Raw genomic sequence first — 15,642 nt, 5'->3', positions numbered from 1 at the left:
GTGCCGGAGGTTTTCTGCATTTGCGGTTTCCTCGTTAACAAAATCTTGCTGTGTCATACTTTTACTTTCCGCAATTATAATTGTTGTTATTATAATTTAAAGGGTAAATTACACAAACGTTAATTCCTATTTACTTGATAAGTAATCCTATTGTGTTTGGTTAAGTCTGAACCTTTTATCAAGTAAACATACTTCGTTGTTGTATTGTCTCGATCTCGTATCCATAGACGATCACACGAAGTGTGAACCTATTTTGTTGTATTGTCTCGACTCAGTCCATAGACAATCACTTTCGGAGAAAGGACTTATAGGTGGAAAAGTTTTAGTTTGAGGTATATTTGGGTACCCTCATCTTTTCAGTTTCTATTGGGATTACTCATGAAACCAGGCAAGCAGCACAAGGTCATAGTAGTGCTAAGTGATAATCGAACTTTTATATGTATTGATGTTTCTATGTGTGTTGTGTTTCTGATTGTGTCACAATGGATTAGAGGTTTAAATCCAAGGCTACCATCAACTTCGACATAACTTTGAATCATTTACACTAATGTTAGAGCATTGCTCGGTCAAAATCGCATGCGTTTCTATCTCAAGCATGTTTTTCAATGTTAGTGATCAAAACTATAAGTCTTGATTTCTAGTCTATTATAGCTAAGTCTCGGACTAGGATAGAAAGTGTAGTTGAGCTCAAGGACTTCATGGCAATTCATCATACAAGTAGAAGAACTACTCAAGGAACCGGTGGAACTTCTCGACAAAAAGGTATGTGAAGACTTGAACTTATCTATCACTCAAAAGTCTATCTACTCTATCTCCTACTCTTTGAGACAAGAAGTCGTATGCTATATATATAGACTTGGATTATACACATTTGGTATTTCGAGCCGAGTATACCTCGCCTATCTATATCTCGAAATATGTGTTGGTAAGATTTTCTCTTCGATCAAGTTTATCTTTACCATGTGACGAAAGTCATGGTATGTTTCAATCATCTAGAAAATTAATTTGATGAGAAATGGTGTAACAACTACATAACGTCCTCTAAGAATGTCTCAATGATTGAAATGAGAGTTTAGATTACATAACCAATGGTGAACATACGCATTGTTGTGGAAACACATTTATGTATAAGTCTTATTCCTTGAACCAAAGTTTGCGAACTTTGTTGATCAAGGGAACCAGAAGAATGGCGTGAGCCAAGTCCGCGAACTTAGTGTGCGAACTGCCAAAGTTCTCAAACCCGAGAATTTCTGCTAGAGTTGACAAACTACTTGCGTGAATTTAAGTCCGCGAACTCAGTCCGCGAACCGCGAAGTTCTCATACCCGAGAATTTCTGCTGGAGTTTGTAAACTCTGCCCGGTAACTTAAGTCCACGAACCTATTCTGCGAACTTGAGAAGGTTATATATCTGAAGATGATTTCTGAACTTAAACTTAAAAGACTAAGGAATGCAGTTTGCAAACCGTGGCTATAAAATTTCATGAACCGATTCAAGTGAATCAAATCATCTTTGCTTCAATTGTGTCTTGTGTAGTACATAAGATTTCCTTGCAATTGAACAACTCTCTAACTAGTTCATTTGAATTCATTTGAACTAGTTTTGGTGAAGAAGAACATGGTTGATATGAAATTCTCATATGGCTAACATTTTGGTTAACTATTGTTGAACCAACAATTGCATACGTTTGGGTACGGTTAACAAACCTAGAAGCATGCATTGTCAAGTGTGTGTAACAAGCTAAGTTTTCGATCTAACGGTTGAGAAATATTAACTTGAATCTAAATCAGGTTTTCATGTAACGGTGAATATTGAATTCTTTTTTACTAAGCTAACATTGATTGCAAACCCTGATTTGAAAGACTATATAAAGGAGATGTCTAGTATTGTGCAAAATTAATCCCCACACCTTACGTGTGATACTAGTTTGCGTGCTAGAGTCGATTCTCCTTTAACCTTTGGTTTTCTTCTTCTAAAACCAGGTTAACGACTTAAAGACTTCATTGGGATTGTGAAGCCAGACCGATACTACTTTTATCGTAGTTGTGTGATCTGATCTTGCATCCTCTATCGTATGAGTACAATCAGATTGATTGGCTTGAGATTGATATCTCCGATAGCCAAGATATAAAAAGTAATCACAAAAATCTTCGTCTCATTGTTTGTGATTCCGCAATATCTTGTTTTGCTACCATACGATTAAGATTGTTGTGAGGTGATTGATAACTCTAGGCTGTTCTTCGGGAATATAAGACCGGATTATAATTTGGTTCCTGTTCACCTTGATTATTATCAAAAGATGGAACAAAACCTTTAGGATTTATCTGCGGGAGACAGATTGATCCTTTGATAGACTTGTCTGTATGAGACAGATTTGTTTATTGTCAAAGTCTGCGATTTTGGGTCGTAACAACTCTTAGTTGTGGGTGAGATCAGCTAAGGGAATCAAGTGCGCAGTATCCTGTTGGGATCAGAGGCGTAGGAGCATAACCGTACCTTGGATCAGTGGGAGATTGATTGGGGTTCAACTACAGTCCAGTCCGAAGTTAGCTTGGAGTAGGCTAGTGCCTGTAGCGGCTTAATACAGTGTGTGTTCAATCTGGACTAGGTCCCGGGGTTTTCTGCATTTGCGGTTTCCTCGTTAACAAAATTTCTGGTGTCTGTGTTATTTCTATTTCCGCATTATATTTGTTTATATAATTGAAATAATACAGGTTGTGCGTTTGAATCAATCAATTAGAAATCCGACCTTCGGTTGTTGATTGATATTGATTGATCCTTGGATATTGGTCTTTGGTACCGTCCAAGTTATTCCTTGTGTTTGATTAAAGACTCGTTGATTTCTATTATCTTGAGTAAATCAAAACAAGAGAGAGATATTAACTCCTTGAGATACTTTTACCTAGATTGAGTCTGACTGTCTAGTTGATTCTCTAGAAAGTATTTCGGAGTTAGTCTATACAGATTGCTAATAGAAATATTGGGTGGTGTTGTTAGACCCCCGCTTTTTTAACTAATTAAAAGTTTAATCTTCGTGACACCTTGATGTATGCATAGAGACATCACATTACTTATTTAAACGATCAACCCATTCATATTTAATCTAGTGGGGGATTGTTGAATATTTTGATCTAATATTTAAATTACAGATGAAAAGACGAGGGTACCCAAATACACCACAATCTTTTTATTTGATCACAACCTATTAAATTTCTACCGTGTATAAACCTCTTGGAGATACAATCACTCAAGGAATATTTCAACACAGTGTCCACTTGAAATAGGGTTAGTCCGGACTGGCCTAACAATGTGAGAATATCAAAGTCAAGTAGAGAAATCCAATACACTTTGTGTGATCTTCTATAGATATAAAATTGAGACAATACTATAACAAAGTGTTCACTTGATAATAGTACGGTATAACCGAAACCTTATAAGATAAATATCAAGTGTCTGGTAAACGTACAAGTGTAATTACTATAATTATAATATAAAAACAATTATAATGCGGAAATAAAATAAAGCACACACCAGAATTTTGTTAACGAGGAAAACTACAATCTTGTAGAAAAATCCCGGGACCTAGTCCAGATTTGAATACTCAATGTATTAAGACGCTACAAAAAGTAAACCTGCAACTTCTTGTGGACAATACTAAGTAAACTAAAACCCTAGTTACTCAGCTTCAACAGTATTCTTGTTTTGATAATATCTAGCAGAACCGAAGTTCTCAATAGATATTTGTTTTGATAATATCTAGCAGAACCTAAGTTCTCAATAGATATTTGATACCACATATCCTAGCAGAACATGCGTTCTCTTTAGGAATAAATCTAATATATCTTCTTAATGGTTCTCACTAACTTTTTCTACCAATCTTTCAACTGGAAAGACAAGATTCCTTTGGATCGTATTCCAAACAGTAAAGGATAAACTGTTTGGTAAAAAAACTCACTTTATAATCACAATACCGAAATATATGATATAAGCACAGTTAAGGATCTTCTATTTTTAAGACCTGTTACCAGATCCGAAGCTCCTTGATTACAAGATCAAACAAGACAATGATTACCGAAATAATCAGTTTTGATTACAAGGTTTATGATGAAATCACAAACTACTTGTTGATATAAAAAGGGTTATGTTTATTGAAAATAAACAACCTCTTAATCTCGGAAAATCAAGTCACAGAAAGTTACACCAAGATCAAAACACAATAACAAAAGTCTTCAAATCTTCAAAGTCTTCAATCTTCGATTTAATCTTCAAAGTAACAACATGCATCAACAAACTTGATTCCTTATTGATTTGTCACACAGAACGGAGTCTGTAACAATGGAAAATCAATGAATCTATCTTCGGATCTAGAAAAATTTAGATCCGTAGAAACATTAAATCCTTGATCTAGTTTGAGTGAGCCTTATATCAGAAGAGAAGGTTCTCAAGAATAAAAAAACTAGGTGCAATCAAAGATTCAACAACCGCTAGTCAATCAAATCAATAATCGAAAAATAAAATAATAATGCAATCATCTAGTTTCCCACCAACGGTACTCGTAGAGCTTCTCAATCCCAAAGAGGTCTTTAAAGCGAGCGGTTGTAAGAGATTTCTCCTAATTAGGGTACTTTCCTCTCCAAATAAGCGTCTCCACCTGTTACAACACAACTAGGTAGTTTTGCTGGCTCTTAGGATTAGTTTGCTAGAAATGCAAACTTCAGTATTTAAAGATCGAGGAAGTTTGGACACCAAGGAATTTCCAAAACCGAATATTCTCAAAGATATGTAATAAAGGCAAAATTCGGTTTTTCATAATTCCTTGGAAATAAATGCTCAAATCTTAATGTTGACATCATTCACATTTCCACATTAACTAAATATATTTTCGGTATCTCTAATATTTCTAGAATAATAGAAAATTCGAAAAGATATTTTTGGATAATTTTTTGTGTTAAAAACACAAAACGTGCTCGGATTGGGTTGAGACTTTTTGTGACAGGTCTACCTAGTCATAGGATCGGTTCCCACCTATTGCACCTCTTACTATGATCGGTTCCCACATATTTATGGTATAAACTTGTATTCAGTTGCACCTCTTACTAGGATCGGTTCCCCAATGTCTAGAGTTGGTCATACGAATTACACAATATCGATCATACCATCTCAAGTGATTACTTAAGATCGGTTTCACTAGTAAAAGTCATACCAATACAAAAGTCAGGCATTATGATTAGTTTTACCAAGATACATAAACACGTTTATGAACGGTGATACTCAATCACACATATTGGTAATTCAAAAGATTTGCAATGAATAACAATACCAATAAGCCTAGCGATTTCTCTTTCAATTCATAAAACAAGTTTATGAACGTACTTCCTTTAAACAAATGTAAACATTGTTTCTTAGGATGAAATCTTCACCTTTACCCATATACATAGTCATAATAACATCCAAAAGATTTTGTCGATGTCATATCTACGAAGTTCAAAAGATAAACGATATACTTCGTAATTCAATAAATTCCTTGACACTTTGATCATAATAATATAACTTTGCATGTTATGTTTTCAATCTAAAAGATTTGAAAGACACAAGATAGATATGGAACAAGTCAAGTCATAGTTACTAACCTCAAGCTGAAGGATGATGTCTTTGTTGTCTTCAATCCATCTTCAGATCTTTGTGAGTAACTGGAATACAATAATTCTATCATTTCTTGTCTAACCTATCGAAGTTGACTGTATTTTACTTATTAAGCGACTCGAGGTTTGGAACTAAATATGACAACCAATCTTGACATACCAATGCTTGGTGGGTTCAACCGAGCAGTACTCTAACAACAGATTAAATATATTTTTGTGGATTGAGATGTACAAGAGATAAAAACCAAAGTGGTTATGTAACTGATTTTTTGTTAGTTACAAAATTGAGGTAACTTCATTGTTCAAGGTTAAAGGCGTGTGTTCACAATAGACATAAGTGATATGTTTCTCATATGGGCTTGAAAGAGATAATAGACATAAGTGATATGTTTCTCATATGGGTTTGAACGAGATGCATCTCTTGAGAATCTATAAAAAGAACCCATGCATACCAGACAGAACGGTGATAAGTATTCCCTTCTTCTCTTTTTGTGTTAAACAATGAGTGATAATATCAGTATAGTTCAAGGGTGATTTGTCGATTTTGTTGGTCGACAATCACACAAACCTCGTTGTACTCCGGGAAGCGGTTTGTAATTAGTCCCTGCAACACCTCAAATCGAGTGGTAGCAAATAACACTTTAAAAGAAATGTCTCTACGCTCCTCAAGCCAAAATTGTTTATATTTTATTCCCCCGAATTTCCAACAAAGACCTGGCACGTGTATATGGTTTTTCCCACAAAACCGGTAACATCCAAGCACACATCATGTCAATTATACCAATTCCCAAATGAATGCTAGAATATCTAACGGCCTCACTTCTCCACCATTATGAAAGAAAAAAAACCACCACGACATCTTTTTGACGGTCAAGATTGCCGTCGAGTATTTATATCTCTGTTATTAGAGCAAGGGCTATGGAGTGAGTGCTCTCATTCAATATGAAAGAGTTTCACTAGATTTGCTCAAATTAGGTGCTACTATGGAGTGAGAGTACTCACTCATTCATCAATAATCACTCATACACTCATTGAAACGAAAGAGTGGGCTAAAGGGGAGACTAAGCGGCTGATTTTTAGCCGTTTGGTAAAAATACACATTGAACGGCTGAATTTGTGCCGTTTGGAGAGAATTTTTAGTTTTTTTATTTTTTTAAACTCTTTTACGTGGGACCCATAGGAGTTTTATAAAAAAAAATACATAGGAGGCTGAAGTTCAGCTGTTTTGAGAGAAAAATTCTCTTCAAGCGGCTGAACTTCAGCCTCCTAGTATATATTTTTGCTCTCCCAGGGTCACAAACACACTCTTTCAGTTAGACTCTCACTGGTTTTGGTAGTGAATGAGTGTTAAAAACACTCATTCCATAGCCCTTGAAAAAAAAAAAATTCTCTAACAGCTCGGAGAACAACCATCCGGTGATATGTGATGTCAGCAAACTTTTTATCTAATGGAAGTATATTTTTTTTGTCCAACTAATTTTGTTCCGTATGCATGTTCACTACCGAATTTTTAGGGAGAACAGAGATCTTTTAGTATCTTACTTAGTCATCGATATATTTCTTTGGCGCAGATACAAGAACCTCTATATTTATGGAACTTCTAAGATCTATTAGATTAATTTAATTTGCTTGAACCTAGCTAGAACGATCGGGTGCTGAGAGCTTTCAGAGGTGAGTTATGAAGAGGTTTCTTGCTTTGATGTATGATGAAAATGGTGACAAATATGATCATTAGATTAGGCATCGTCATTACGAAGAAACATCATCCATTTCCCTTCTTCATGTTGAGACGTAATGCCTGACCAATAATATCCGAAATCAAAAGTATATATTGAGTACAACTCAAGTTAATTTGAGGAAATTGCTGCACGAGCTTAGAGTAAAGGAACCAACTCCAGAGATCACATTAGTGATTAAATTAGAATCCTTTTCAAACTTGTTGAGTTTTATGAAGATAAAGATAGTTAGTATTAATCTTAAAAATTGTCATTATCAGTTCTTATTAATTTAAAGTTTTATCTATTCATGTTTGAATCAATGTTCTTCCGATTTCAGTTAGAACTGATACTCAAAAATTTTATCTATTAATTTTAAGATAAAGATATTAGATTCTGTTATAAAAAAAATACGGAAGAGAATTAGTCGGCAAAAATAGAAAATATACTTCTGTTAACTCAAAAGTTTGTTGACATAATATACGGCCAGATGGCTATCACCTGTGTTGCTCTTAACTCAAAAATAGAAAATATACTTCTGTTAACTCAAAAGTTTGTTAAAAATAGAAAATTCTTGTCCATAGCCCTTGCTCTTAGGATTCCGCTTTATAATAACTTAAGGGCCTAAATAAATTTCAACAGATATCTTCCCATAGCCATTCTCCGGCTCTCCCTCGCTGGAGAATAAAAGCTTGTCTGCGCCCCAACATCTTCACATCTTTCGTGTCTGATTCAATTGTAAGTAATCTTTTGCATTCTTTCTTCTTTTCTAAGATTTCTCCTATCATTTTCTTCAGTAGTGGATATAAACAACCATTAAAGAAGGTGTAAAGTGTTCTAATCTGGGGTTTTGGTTTCTAGTGAGAGAAAAAGAGAATCTCTTAAATCCAATACCTATAAGACGTTTAGGGTTGTCATGTGTCCATGAAGTTGAAAAGCTTTCTGACCCACATTAGCTTTTCAATAATTTAATACTGTCGATACTGTCTTTCTGCCTTTCTGTAATCAGAGAGCAGAATCAGAAACCCAAACTCTATTTTTCTTATTGGAATATCTATCTATCATTGAAGAAAGTGAAATAATAGAGTTGTGGATGCTTTTCCTCTGAATCCATTAACTTTTTCCTTCAAATTCTCAATACACTTTCTTTTTGGGTATATTCTCCTTTTAACGACACTATTATCCTTATCTTTATATCGGAATATGGTTGGTTGTTAATTGGATTCAAATTGAATCTTAGTGTGAAACCCTAATTGTTTGATTTCTATTCTGCCTTCTTCATCTTAATTGAGAAACTTGCTTCTGCCTTCCTAGGTCTTTATTCCTCTGTACTTTTCTTACATTTATTTCTTTACAGTTAAAGATGGTATTTCTTTTTGCTGAATGGTGTTTGATTGCTGCATGTTATTTTGTTTTGCTAGGTTTGATTTAATTCGTAAAGTTATTTTTCAGTCGTATTATATTTATTTCTGCTTGATTTGGATTTTGTGGTGTAATCTTTGTTTGATAAATTTGATCTATGCTTCTTACATGAACATAATATTGTTAGGTATAGTACATTGAATTTTCATACAACTTCTACTGGTTCTTTTGCCTATGACTATAATGTGTTCATTGAAGATTATAATGTGTTTCGTCTGTTTCTTGAAGATTATAAGTCAGTTCGTCTGTTTCTTGATATAGACTATAATGTGTTCATTGAAGATGCTGTGAAATGACATAACAGACTTTCTGGATTGGTCCTACAGTATGGCTAAAGATAAGCAATTGCCATTTCCTTACTAAGTAAGGGAAGCTACGAAACCTATTGAGAGAAAGCAGTTAATAGGCTTTTAGCTTTAGACCTGTTCTCTGTCATAATCAGATTTCCCTTTTTCATTCATGAATTACAAAATACTTGTTGATTCAAATGTTTGGGGATGAACCAGTATCCAAAATCCCGAGTGACGTTTTGGTTTGTAAGTTCAAACAGTAGCCTGGGGGAATTCTTGTGCTTTACTTTCACTAGCTCCCTAGCCATAAATGTGTCATGTGAAACGTCTGCATAGATTGGAGATGCATTTGGTTTTTCTTTCAAATGCCTAATGGGATATATGAAAATTCTACTAAAGAAAACAGTTGGCATCCTTTTTATTTTTCATTCCATATAACACGTTATCTTTACTAAGTTTCTTTTCAATTTATGCTTCTTTCTCTTGTCAGTCAGATGTTATCTAGATTAAAGGGAATTAACTGGTTGGTCAGATATTCAGGAACCAAAACTTTTATTGTTAAGCTTCTATTTTCCAAATCTGAAACTCTGAATATGTTTATCGTGGTTCTTCAAACTAGTAAGCCCGCCAGGTGCGGATTCTTCATTGTCGAAAGTTGGTGTTAGATTTTTGGAAACTGAATTTCTACTGTAGTTTACTGGTGCTTAAAAAATGTGGAAATTCCCATGTTTTTTCCGTGGTTGTTCTATAGTACTTTTATTTATCTATAATGAAACAGTGATTGTGATGTTTTCTGCAAATATGTTTTGGCCTTGTGTTACCCTGAGGTTGTTTGATAGGGAAAGAAGTTTTGCTTTGTTACATTTGTTAGTTAAGATGCATGGTATTTCTTCTTCTTTGGTGAATACATTTAATATTCATATTTGTGAATTCTCACTGAGTGCCCATACTCCATTGTTTTCAGATGGAAGTCCAAAATACCCAACCTGGGCATATCATTGAAATAAGCAGAGACGTGATATCTGAAGGATCAAGTCATGGGACTACCAAAGTTTGCAGTGGAGCACCTTGCGGCTTTTCTGATGTGGGGACACTTTCTAAGGATGCCAAAGAACGTGCAGCATCCATGAGGAAGCTTTGGATTGCTATTGCCCTCTGTGTTGTTTTCATTACTGTAGAAATTGTTGGTGGTCTTAAAGCTAATAGTTTAGCAATTTTAACTGACGCCGCTCATCTCCTATCAGATGTTGCAGCTTTTGGTATCTCTTTATTCTCTTTGTGGGCATCAAGTTGGGAAGCAACTCCACGACAATCTTATGGTTTCTTTAGGATTGAGATCCTCGGGACTCTTGTTTCAATCCAGATGATATGGCTGTTAGCTGGAATATTAGTATACGAAGCCATTGCTAGAATTATCAATGATACAGGTGAAGTTCAAGGGTTTTTAATGTTCCTAGTTTCTGCTTTTGGTTTGGTGGTTAATATTGTCATGGCTGTTCTGCTGGGACATGATCATGGACATGGTGGGCATGGTCATGATCATGGTGCACATGGTCATGGCCATGGCCATAACCATAGCCATGATGTTCATGACCCTCATGCACATACCCACAGTCATGACCATGAGCATGATTCACACCATTCAGAGCCATTGCTGAAATCTTCCGAAGATGGTAATAATAGAATAGTTGTGGGTAAAGAGAAGAAGAAAAGGAATATCAACATACAAGGAGCTTATTTGCACGTTCTTGGTGATTCAATTCAAAGCGCTGGGGTTATGATTGGAGGGGCAATTATCTGGTATAAACCTGAATGGAAGATAATCGACTTGATTTGTACACTCATCTTCTCGGTAATTGTGCTTGGAACAACAATCAGAATGTTGAGGAACATAATGGAAGTTCTTATGGAAAGTACACCTCGAGAGATTGATGCAACAATGCTTGAGAAAGATTTGTGTGAGATGGACGAAGTTATTGCTATTCATGAACTTCACATTTGGGCCATAACTGTTGGGAAGGTACTGTTGGCATGTCATGTTAAGGTAAAGCCTGATGCTGATGCAGATTTGGTGTTGGACAAAGTTATCGATCATATTAAGAGGGTTTACAATATAAGCCATGTAACTATACAGATAGAACGTTAGGAGTGATCCATGAGTGTCTGATTACGCACAACTTGAGTCTTGAAGTGTTGAGTGTAGTGTTTATACTTCGGTTTTGTCTCTATTTTCTGATTTTAACCTTTTGATTCATTTCATAATAACAGCCTCCGAGAATTACTCTTTTGCTTGTTCTGCTTCTGGATGTACATAACTTTCAAGTTTCGATCTCATGAATCATTGGTATTCTTGGTTAGTTACAATCAGTAATTTTTGCAAATAGGTTTGTTTTGAAAGTAGTGAAATGCTAAAGACACTAGAGTTCATGTGGCACCCAAATGCTAAAGACCCTAGGTTTAGTTGCCTATTTACCTTCCAAGTAGCGTAGCTCGACTGAAAAGGAGATTTCAATTTGAGAAACGGAAAAAGGATAACAAAAGAATGGCTTGTAACAAAATCCGGTTCCAAAGAAATAATTATCAGAAAAAATAAAATACAAGAAAATTATAACAGAAAAAGAGGAGGTAGGGCCGGATATTGAAGCTGAGCCAATGGAGAGCCTTAAAACCTCTATCCAAAACTATCTAGATGGTGTAGCGAAATGAATGGTCATCCCTCTTCAAACTTGTGAGAAGATTGTCCCTCAAATTTTACGTTTCCCTCTTAAAAAAACCAACTTCTTTCCTCGCCCTTTTCATCTCTCGCCCTCTCAATCTGCAACGCTGAGATATTTGTAATATTAAGGAGGTTTTGAAGAAGCCATGGCGTCGTCAACAACTTCATTAAGGCTTGCCATTTCCTCTTCGTCAACCCTCAACGATGGAAGAACCACCGGTGCCGTGGCATCACCACAATGTGTCAGTCTACCAACACTCCCTCCACCAACTATGTCGTCTCAAAATCGATTGCAAACATGGAAGACTACGACTTACTGTACGTTGACACTCCAGATACTCCTTGCTGAATATTTCCTGGATTAACTAGACTTTTTCTCAAATGCATCTGTATGGACATGTTAATTTTAGCTTTCTTGTTGCTTAATTGAATGTTTATAGGCCGTAAACTTGCACGTAATGTTGTCGCCATGGCTACTGGGGATGCACCAGCTGAAGCTGCTGAGACGCCTGAGATTGTGAAGACCATCCTAGAAGCTGTAAGAAATTGTTGTTTTATATATACTACAGTATATTATAGTAGGTTCACTTTTCTTTTCTTGAATTGTATTTCTGAGGAAGATTAAAAATTGATAACGCTAACTGTGGAGATGGATTGGCAGTGGGACAATGTTGAAGATAAATATGCCGTATCTTCACTTGCCGTTGCAGGTGTAGTTGCCTTGTGGGGCTCTGCTGGAATGATATCCGTAAGGCTTTCGTAATCATCATACATTTTCCCTTGTTTAATCTTCACAATTCATAAATGTAAATAATGATAAATGATACCTGTTACAGGCAATTGACAGGCTTCCATTAGTTCCTGGGGTTTTTGAGCTCGTTGGAATTGGTTATTCTGGAGTAAGTCTTCCTCTGTACTGATTTCAATTGTTTTCAAAATTTGTAACTGATATAATCACGGTTGACTGATTTGATTCATGGTTTAGTTTATAAACTAAAACAGATAACTTGACATGATAAACTTAAATTTGAAACTCTTGTTGTCAGAAGTGCAGAAGTAACTTCTTCTATCAAACATGGTTTGGATTCATAGGGCTGTTAGTTTCATGGTCACAACGGTCATAGCATCAAAAAAAGGAAAATAGTGGTTACAGTTACAACAATGTTTTCTTATGTTAAATAACCAAAAATCATTTTGCAAGCCCGTTAAAGTGGTTTCGAATTCTAATATCCATTCAATCTTGTGGTTGGATCTTTATTGCAGTGGTTCGCGTACAAGAACTTGGTTTACAAGCCAGACAGGTGAGATATAATCTGATATTTCGACAATTAATGATATACCATTGATATACTAACTCAAATTATGAACTTTGCATATTCAGGCAAGCATTGTTTCAGAAAATCAAGGAAACTTACAAGGATGTTATTGGTAAAAGTTAAACAAGGAGATTCTTGGATTGAGAATATTAGAACGATGAGAATTTGTTATGAAGCAAATCCAAGCTATTTTGCAACATAATGTGAACGAACTGATATTCATTCATGGTTGTAATTTTTCTCCACAATATAGGTTCTAATTAACCTAGAAATAAATATGTCAGACCCAGTATATTGTGCTTTGCAAATTTGAAGATAAGAAAAGTATTGAGAAATGTTGATCTTCTATATAATGTGTACATGCTGTTTATGTTTGAAGAAACCGATTCTTCATGTCATCCTTTGGACATAAAATTATGCTTCACTTCGGCTTGCAAAAATATGATTGTTGATCATTTATATACACCTCGCCTAACATCGATTAGGTGCGGATACATGCAAATTTTGAAGGAGCTGAAATTTGGAGAGCTAACTTATATATGATGCACATCAATGTCAGCCCGTCATTTACATCATGCAGCTCATAGCGCAGCCAGTGCAAATAATATGGACGGCAGGGGCGAATGCACCTGTTTTTCTTTTATGATTCATTCAGTAATATGGTTCAGGTAGCAGCACCACATTGGTCCGTCATGTACATCATGCAGCTCATAGCGCAGCCAGTGCAAATGGGTGTTCCTTTATATACCCCTAGAAACACTAACGGTGCCCCTTTACCTGTGTATCCCACAACTTATCATCCTAATTCCTACCCATCAAAATCCTAAAACTTGCATACCCCCAATGTTAAATACATGAACAAGCACAAGGATCCAATGAAAATGTTATCTTCTTCCCTCCACTCTTTTTCTTTTCCTTCTCTTCTCATATCCGAACGAACCCTCAAATTTTTTCTTCTATTAATAATTTTAGAGCACTGCTCGACCGAACTCGCAAGCGTTGCTATCTCAAACTTGTTTGTCAAGTTTAGGTGATCAAAACTATAAGTCTTAATTTCTAGTCTAGTTATAGCTATGTCTCGGATTAGGATAGAATGTGTAGTTGAGCTTTAGACTTCACGGCGTTCATCGATTGAAGACGAAGATCTACTGAGGAGAGCTTGGAGGAACTTCATCAACAAAAGGTATGTGGAGACTAAAACTTATCTATCACTCAGAATTCTATTTTATTCTATCTCCTATGGAGACTAAGTCATATAGCTATATAGACTTTTACATTATATACATTTGATATTTCGAGCTGAGTTTAACTCGCTTATATCTTTCTCGAAATATGTGTTGGAAAGCTTTTTGTTTTAGCTACGTTCATCATTATTCTTGATGAATTTAGTTGGAAATAATTTATTTGTTGGATACTAAATGATAAGTCAAAAGATGATCATGTGAAAATCGCCTTGAAACATCTTACATGATTTGTGCGAGATAGTCATTTAATGTCGACTCGGATGTTTCGTATTGATCATTCGATCACTTGAAAATTACTTATATACTAATAGTTAGTGTGAGACAGCTATTGTCGTCCTCTAAGGATGTTTCAATGATTGAAATGGGAGTTTAGAACAATTAACCATTGTCTGGATATAACACAGTATGCATACCAGTATGCAAACTGTTGTAGTATGATTCAGGTCCGTGAACTAAGTTTGCATACCACTATGTGAACGGTTTTAACTTTCAAAGTCCGGAAACCAAGTTTGCATACCAGTTTGCGAACAATTTTACTTGAGTTAGGTCCGGAACGACAGTATGCATACCTGTTTGCGAACTGTCGTACATGACCAAAGTTAGGAACTTAAGTTTGCGTATCCGTTTGCAAACTTAGGTGGTTAAGTTCTAAAATCGGTTAAGTATGATTTCATACTCATGAACATATACATTTATATACTAACAGTGGCTAAATGTTCATGAATTGATTCTCTTGAATCAAATCCGATTTTGCTTCAATTGTGTCTTGTATGCTTCTATGAGAATATAAACAATTGAACTAATATATGAGTAACATTTTTAGATTCATTTGATTATCATTTGATCTAGAAGTGTTAGATGAATGTGGTTAATACAAAAGTGTTCATATGGCTAACTTCTGTTAACTGTTATTGAGCCAACTCAATATACACGTTTAGGTACGGTTACCCATATCTAAATGAAGGTATATTTCAGTTGTGCGTAACAAGCTAAGACCTTCTAATGGTGGAGATATATAGCTTTGGTTTTAAGCAAACTTAGCTTGAATCTTAAATCGGGTTTTCATCTAACGGTGAATATTGATTGCTTTGTTCCTAAGCTATCAACCCTGATTTGAAAGACTATATACGGGAGAACTCTAGCAACTGGAAAACCTAATCCCCACACCTCGTGTGTGATACTAGTTGCGTACTAGAGTCGATTCTCCTTTAACCTAGGTTTTTCCTAAAAACCATTATAGGTTAACGACTTGAAGACTTCATTGGGATTCTGAAGCCAGACCCAACTATTTTCTCTGT

The 15,642-nt window shown here is 35.4% G+C and overlaps 2 protein-coding genes across 5 annotated transcripts; both read left to right on the top strand.

Annotated features, from left to right (window-relative positions):
• The first annotated feature begins 7,925 nt into the window (after positions 1-7,925).
• On the top strand, positions 7,926-11,364 carry LOC113301844 (metal tolerance protein 1-like). 4 transcript variants are annotated; one of them, XM_026550683.1, is made up of 3 exons: positions 7,926-8,094; positions 10,033-10,581; positions 10,630-11,364. In XM_026550683.1, exons 2-3 carry the CDS (start codon positions 10,033-10,035, stop codon positions 11,212-11,214), a joined length of 1,134 nt encoding a protein of 377 aa, XP_026406468.1. In that variant the 5' UTR covers positions 7,926-8,094; the 3' UTR covers positions 11,215-11,364. The 4 variants fall into 4 exon arrangements, with proteins under 4 accessions (XP_026406468.1, XP_026406465.1, XP_026406467.1 ...); XM_026550680.1 differs by having other exon boundaries at positions 7,929-8,094; positions 10,033-11,364; XM_026550682.1 differs by lacking the exon at positions 7,926-8,094 and adding an exon at positions 8,342-8,670 and having other exon boundaries at positions 10,033-11,364.
• Positions 11,365-11,784: 420 nt separating this feature from the next.
• On the top strand, positions 11,785-13,502 carry LOC113301843 (protein CURVATURE THYLAKOID 1B, chloroplastic-like). Its single transcript, XM_026550679.1, has 6 exons — positions 11,785-12,102; positions 12,225-12,322; positions 12,446-12,532; positions 12,621-12,683; positions 13,048-13,085; positions 13,166-13,502. Exons 1-6 carry the CDS (start codon positions 11,931-11,933, stop codon positions 13,221-13,223), a joined length of 516 nt encoding a protein of 171 aa, XP_026406464.1. The 5' UTR covers positions 11,785-11,930; the 3' UTR covers positions 13,224-13,502.
• Positions 13,503-15,642: the final 2,140 nt, after the last annotated feature.

Source organism: Papaver somniferum, chromosome 8 (assembly GCF_003573695.1).
Source record: "Papaver somniferum cultivar HN1 chromosome 8, ASM357369v1, whole genome shotgun sequence".
In the NCBI taxonomy this organism is placed as follows: Eukaryota; Viridiplantae; Streptophyta; class Magnoliopsida; order Ranunculales; family Papaveraceae; genus Papaver; species Papaver somniferum.
Note: the sequence above shows the minus strand (reverse complement) of the source record. Positions and strands in the feature narration are given on the sequence as shown.